This window comes from Cicer arietinum, chromosome 5 (genome assembly GCF_000331145.2).
Source record: "Cicer arietinum cultivar CDC Frontier isolate Library 1 chromosome 5, Cicar.CDCFrontier_v2.0, whole genome shotgun sequence".
In the NCBI taxonomy this organism is placed as follows: Eukaryota; Viridiplantae; Streptophyta; class Magnoliopsida; order Fabales; family Fabaceae; genus Cicer; species Cicer arietinum.
Genome location: NC_021164.2, coordinates 2635897 through 2643086, shown reverse-complemented (window position 1 = coordinate 2643086; position 7190 = coordinate 2635897). Strand labels below are relative to the sequence as shown.

General features: G+C 26.8%; 1 protein-coding gene across 1 annotated transcript in view; it reads left to right on the top strand.

Annotated features, from left to right (window-relative positions):
• The window catches only part of LOC101499674 (probable folate-biopterin transporter 8, chloroplastic), a 3863-nt gene extending 3427 nt beyond the window's left edge, over positions 1-436 (top strand). The window contains exon 3 of the mRNA XM_004516279.4: positions 5-436. Coding sequence (XP_004516336.1) covers positions 5-201 — 197 coding nt within the window. The 3' untranslated portion in view covers positions 202-436. The remainder of the gene's footprint in view (positions 1-4) is intronic.
• The last annotated feature ends 6754 nt before the right edge of the window (positions 437-7190 follow it).

Here is a 7190-nt window from a genome sequence, read left to right as displayed (position 1 = left end):
GCAGGAATTCTCACACAATTTGTCGCAGCTTTAATACCTTTAGTATGGATTAGTTCGGTACCAATGTCACAGCCTGATTCAGAGAAGCAGAGGCGAAAAAGTATGAGCAGAAGAGCGCGTAGAAACAGAAGAGTTGGAAAAGTTGTGATTAGTTCGATTAACGCCTATAGGCGCGAAAGGGAATGGGAATCACAAAGGTAAACATAATGATCAATTCTTAGTTCTTACTTTTGTAGCTGTAATGATCATGCAAGGATGATTTGGTACTTAACATCGCTCGAAAATGATTCCTTACGTTGTCGTTAGCTCACACGAATCGAATTCTAATTCAAAGCTTAGGATTTTCTTTGCTCCATGTTTGGATTCTTAACTTGGGGGCCAAACACCTTTTGAATTTTTCAATGGTGGTTTATGAGAATGTATATTTTCTTAGTCAGTTATTTTGTTTTTCTTACATTCTTCATCTTGATGCTTCCATTTGATATGTATGTAGTTTCCATTGGTTCCTTGTTTTTATGTCTATAATATCAACAATAACCATTTGATTATAAGTTTATACACCATTTGATTAAATCATCATAAGTATGAAAATCTTCTTTTTGCATATCCTTGAGCCTCCTCTTAGCATACACTATGAAAAATACTTTGATAGCTAAAGTTATGCAGAACTCAACAAAACCGACGGTAATAGGCAAGGAAGATACAGCATAGCTTTAAATTGGGATTGCAGTTACGTTGTAAACCGTTATATTATTGAGAAAAACTCAAATTTCACGTAGAACAAAAATAAGATTTCAAATAAGTTTATAAAAAGAGATGTCATTCACCTTACAAGCAGAATTTGTAAGGATAAATTAGACACATTATAAAAACATAATATGATATTAAAGTCTATTGATTGGGCTATCAATCATTTATATCCACACACAAGTCTATAATGTTGGATGTGAAATGGTGTATTGGGAAAAAACATAAATCTCACACACTAAGTCCTTTAGTGTTGGGCGTGATGGAGATATTGAGAAAAATCTAAGTCTCACGTAGAATAAAGATAAGGTCTTAAATGAGTTAATGGAGAAAAACACCTCACACTTTACAAGTTGATTTTTTAAAGATGAGTTAGATCTAATATAAAAATTTAACATATATATTGCGGTAAAATACGAGCAAGTCCACTCGATGCAGCCGCAATTGCAATTGTAATGTCATTGTGGAGACCTTAACCTTTTTTTTTAGGAGCGTAATTGCAGTTGTTAACTAGAATTTAGAACCTTATATGCATGTTTGTTATCATTAGAATTTAGAAACTTGGGTGTGTGTTTGAAATCATAATCAAAGCAACTAAATATGTTTCTCTCCCAATTTATTACTACACTAAACTCCTTTTTAATGAAAATCAGCGAGAGTCCCATATATAAATGAAAGACAATGTTTTGCATAAATTTAAGAAATACGAAATTGGATTCACCTCACTCAAGTGAATTTATGCAGTCACACAATTGGAGAATAAGTGACATTTGATTTCGATTGAACGGTCTTGAAAAATGTATATTTTAATTTTTATTGTATAATTTAAAATGTCAAGATTAAATTTAAACAGTTCGATCATATGATTGGACAGTCACAACAATCTGACTATGTGAATGCGGGGAATCTCGATTCAAGAAATACCTAGTTAGTTAAGTTCTCTAAGAACTAAACCATTTTATAGATTCTTTTAAAACAAAAAGTACAAAGCAACAATGACAACAAAGAGAACAAACAATTGCCATAATGATTGGCATTGGCACGAGGTAGTTTCTTTTCTCACCTTTCAATGTTCTCTGAATTGGTCAATCAGAAGATGTATTTTTAAGGGCTTTTGTGAACATAAAAGGTGAAAAAAGAAGTAATTTTAGCATGGTCCACTTCACTATCTTGAGCCTACCAAAAGGTATTTCAAGTGTAATTGTAAATGATTTTTCAAGAAAGTAAAATGATTTATTTTTGAATTGCGAGAAAAAATATGTATACATTTCAAAGTAAAAAAACAACTGTAGTTGAAAATACCAAAGAAAATTCAGAACAAGTATTGCAAGATATAGATAAAAATAACATATAATTGTTTTACATTTGTTATTTAAATATAATATATATTATATCATGTCATGACATGGTGTATATGAAACACACGACATCATAAAATAATATTAGATTGTTTGTTATCATATATGCATCTAATACATGATAAGATAATATTTATTCTTTCACTATCATATTTTATCATTATTTTAATTTATATTATATTGCGTCTCTATCTTATTTTGACATGAAACAGACCCTACATGGAAGAGTTAAGCTCAACACAGCCGGTCCAAGAGACAAGCACCTAAACTCTTGCTTTAGGCCTCGCTAAAAAATAATTTTTTATTTTAACTTTTATACGAAACATAGGCCCAATAATATATTATAAAAGTATTTAAACCTCCCAAAAAAAAGGCCTCCAAAAAATTTACAAGTAGACACAAAGTTCCACGAAATTTTTAATTTCCAATTTTTGTCATAATCATTATTTAAGTTGATACTTGTATTGATTGTACTACTGGCCAATTAAAATCATACAATGATGCAACTATTTACGATAAAAAAAGTATACAAGTATCTTTTGATATTAAGGGCATCGCTTTTCACTAAAGAGTATCTTATGATATTAAAAACATTGTCTTTCACTAAAATAAATCTTTTAAAATATCATATGGAAACTTTCTTATGAACTTTCTATCAACACGATAAAATAATTGTATTTTCATTTTGACCATACTTCCTTATTTCTTGCTTTGATTTTATTTTTAGTTTTGAATTTTAAGGATGTGATTACATCTTTAGGTTTCACCAAACAAAAAATTACTAAACAAAAAAAAAAAAAACTAACAACTTGTATCCTAATATTCAGAAAACTGAAAATGATAAAATTTTATATAAATTTAATATTGATATTTTTAACAGTTTTTAATCTTATATAAAATTAATCTTCTATATCAATTTTTGACGTTTTTTGTAGAACAGTTGAAATATTTTATTTTATTTTTTGAAAAATATAAAGAAAATGAATTTAAAAATGTCATGATTTCTATCAAATATTTTTTCTATAGTTATTAAATAAACTACTAATAATTTATTTATTAACTTTTTAAAAAAAATTATCTTTGATGGTTTTGCTTTAGACCTCATAAAATATCGGATCAGTCCTGACTTAACACATACAATGCTAAGGTACAACAAAGTTGGATTAACTTAACCTTTTCTGACTCAAAAGAAGGTTCCAATCTCAATACTAAGTTTAAGGTGTAAAAATTTAAATATAAATTTGAGGTTTTAAAAGTTTCATTGATCAAATCATTTTGTAGATTCTAATAAAGAAATATTTTTGTCAAATCAAAATGGATTTGATCATTTCATAAATATGATTATTTTTTTAGTTTAAATATGTTTTTAGTTTTTATAAATATATTATTTTTTAATGTATTTCTATAAAAAAAATGTGTATTTTGTTTCTGTAAATATAAATGTTTTTACTTTTAATCATTGATATTTTGTTTTTAGTTTTTATAAAGTTAAATTATTTATTTTTAGTCATTGTAAATATTCAATATAGTTTTTATCTAAACAGACTAAAATTAAATATTATACCTATTACAAATACCTTGTGTAAGTGTAGACATAAATAGGTGAAAATTAGATGTTTTAAGTTGAGTCGACAACGACTTTATTGATTGTCACATGTCAAAAAAATTCTTGAGAATATGATATATATATTTGTTATTGGATTCTCTAAGGCAGTAATATTCTGTATACATTTGAGTAAATATTTGGAGTGTATGAGCAATCTTCATGTAATTAATGTAGCCTTAGGTTATAGAGATGGTTTATGGGCCTAATTAAATATGATGTAGATTCAGTATTTACGAAATAATTTTTAAATCTGGAAATATTATGTTTTTGGGGTTTTGTACCTCCCACCCCCCATTTTTACCTCCCATCCCCTCAATTATGTCTAAAAGACTATTTTACCCTTAAATCTGGTTATATTTACTATTTGTTTTAATAAATTAAAATATAACCAGATTTGAGGGTAAAACAATTTATTAAAATTTACGAAATAGGAAAATAAATGTAACCATAATTGAGTTTATAACCTCAATTGTTTATGGATTAGCTATTTTACTATTTTACCCTCAAAAGTTTGTAATATCTGAATCTGATCCTACCCACCCCTCGAACATTTGAAACTTCTCAATCTCAAAAGTAAGTAAAAATTCGAATATTTCAAATATTCGAAATGGATGAAAACCCAAATCGTTCGAAAGTTTGTATCATGTTGAAAGTTTCGAAATGGAAGTCTCGAAAGTTTGAAAGTTTAGAAACATAGAAATTTTCGAAAGTTTCATGGAATTAGAAAGTTTCGAAATGGTTGATGCTCGAAGAAATGAAAGTTTCGAAATAGAGGTCGAAAATATGAAATTTTCGAATGATGAAACTTTCGAAGTATATTTTTCCCATAAATAATGAAACTTTCGAAAGTTTCGTTGAACAAGAAAGTTTCGAAATACAGAAACTTTCGAAGAATATGAAAGTTTTGAAATGCAAAATTTTGCAAAACTTTCTATATATGTTGAGTTTCGAAAATTTGGTATTAATGGAAAATTTCGAAATACATTTTTATTAGTAATAAATAGTAATAAATAATAATAAATTTATAATAATAAATTAATAGTAATAATAAATTTGATATTTAATTTCGGAAGTTTCAGTCATTTTTAAAAAAAATTTGAAAGTTTCGAAACTTCTGAAATTTTCGAAATGGAATTAATTGGAACGTTTGATATTTTCGAAGTTTTCTGGAAAAAATAAACTTCGAAAATTTCATATTCATCCAAAGTTTTAAAATTTCTGGAATATTTCATTTCGAAAGTTTGGTATTTTTCCAAAATTTTGAAATTAGTAATTTTTTCTGCATAATTACATTCCGAAAGTTTCCAATTTTACAAAACATTCGAAAGTTGGGGTAGAAGACTGAAATGGAAATTTTTTCCATAATTTTATACAAATTAAATAAGGGTAAAATAGTCTTTAAAAAAATTTGAGGGGTGGGAGGTAAAAATGGGGGGGTGCGTGGTACAAAACCCATGTTTTTGCCATTACTTGATGCAAAGCCCAATTCCAAATGAAAAACATAAGAAGGGAATATTAAGATAACTATATCGACCATTCGAGCCCAAATTCTTGTTAACAATACACTATTAATTTCTTGTAAAAAGAAATACACTTTATTAGTTGATAAAATAATTTTTTTTTAACAAGAAATAAATATGCATCAAGCTTCTAAATCTACTGCAATAAAACGAGCGATATAACGAGAGTAATCTTTGATTCAAATAGTGTGAACAATGTTTAAAGTAAATTGAGTTAAATTGTGGGCATATTACATTTGTAGTTCTCCTCACACAGAAAATAAACAAGAAAAAAAAAGAAGGGAAATAATCACGTCGAAATTCCTAATAATTATAACAACCTCAATTTATCAGTGAAAATACACACTCGAAAGAAAAATTTCATGTTTTAGAAGAACATATAAAAGCAATTGAAAGAAGTAATGCCTATGGTCTCGAAGCTTTCGATATGTGTTTGGTTTCCGATGTGGCGATCCCTTCAAAATTCAAGGTAAATGAATTTAAAAAATACAAAGGTACCACATGTCCTAAAAACCATGTGACCATGCATTCTAGAAAAATGGATTCTCATGCTCATAATGACAGACTTCTTATCCATATTTTTCAAGACGGTTCGCGTGAGACATCATTAAATTGGTATATGAATCTCAAGCGAAGTCGAATTCGTTTGTGGAAAGATTTGGTTGATGTCTTCTTGAAACAATATAGGTATTGAAGTAACAATGTCAATTATAAGGAAGGGAGTTTTGAATTATAATTGCCCTTTTAAAAATTCCTATTAAAAATTGAAGGCTTTAACTCAAGATTGATTATTCTTGGTTAGTGGAAAAACAATAATATCAATTTATAAATATGATTATTTTTTTAATTAAAATGGAAATTTCCATGCAAAAAACCAGTTATGAATATGATTATTTTTTAATTCTTGCAAATATATTATTTTTTTATGTGTTTCTATAAAAGTTTTTTTTTGTATTTTGTCTCTGCAAATATAAGCTTTTTTACTTTTAATCATTGATACTCTGTTTTGAGTCTTTACAAAGATAAATTATTTGTTTTTAGTCATTGTAAATATTCATTTTAGTTTTTATCTAGATGAACTAAAATTAAATATTTCACATATTATAAATACCAATTCAAATATGAATAAACTTTGCAAGGTCTAAAAATAAAATGTCAATGACCAAAAGTAAAAAATTTATATTTGTATAGACTAAATTTTTTTTATAGAAACCAAAATAAAAAGAATAATATATTTATAGAAATTACAAATATATTTAAACTTTATTTTTTTTGTCACATTTTATTTTGAACTTTAATCGTATCAAAAATGCAAATAAATGATAAATTTATTTTTAGAGTTTAAAGTATATTGAATTAAATTGTGGGCATATTACATTTGTAGTTATCCTCACCATGAGAAAATAAACAAGCAAAAAAAAAAAAATGGGGGAAATAATCATGTCAAAATTCCTAATAATTATACCAAAGTAATAATTATCTGCAGATCAACTCTGCATAATGCAAATAGTATTCAACAAATCCCCTTTAGTCATGATACGAAGAAATCCTAAGTCCAAACATCTATGATAACAACACCAATTCCCCAACATGTTTTGAATAGGGTGTGCTGCATCTAAATTGAACTTATAGAAATCGTGATGAGGGAAAACCAAGTAGCCATGGAGGTTGGATGATGACTGAGGGCGCCAGCAACTTGTGTATACAACACCAATTTGTGTTTTTCAATCACGTTACGTGTTATGTGAATGTATCTCTACTCAATAACATTTTAATTACTATATATTATAATATTTTTAAATTTATTTTTTTTATTTTCGTAATAATTTAAATTAAAAATTCCTTAATAAAGATATTATTTATTTATTTATGGATTTTATTTTTATTAAAACCTACGTTTTATTGTTTATTATAATATTGTTGTTACTTTCAAATTTCAATCATTATTATTTTTATATT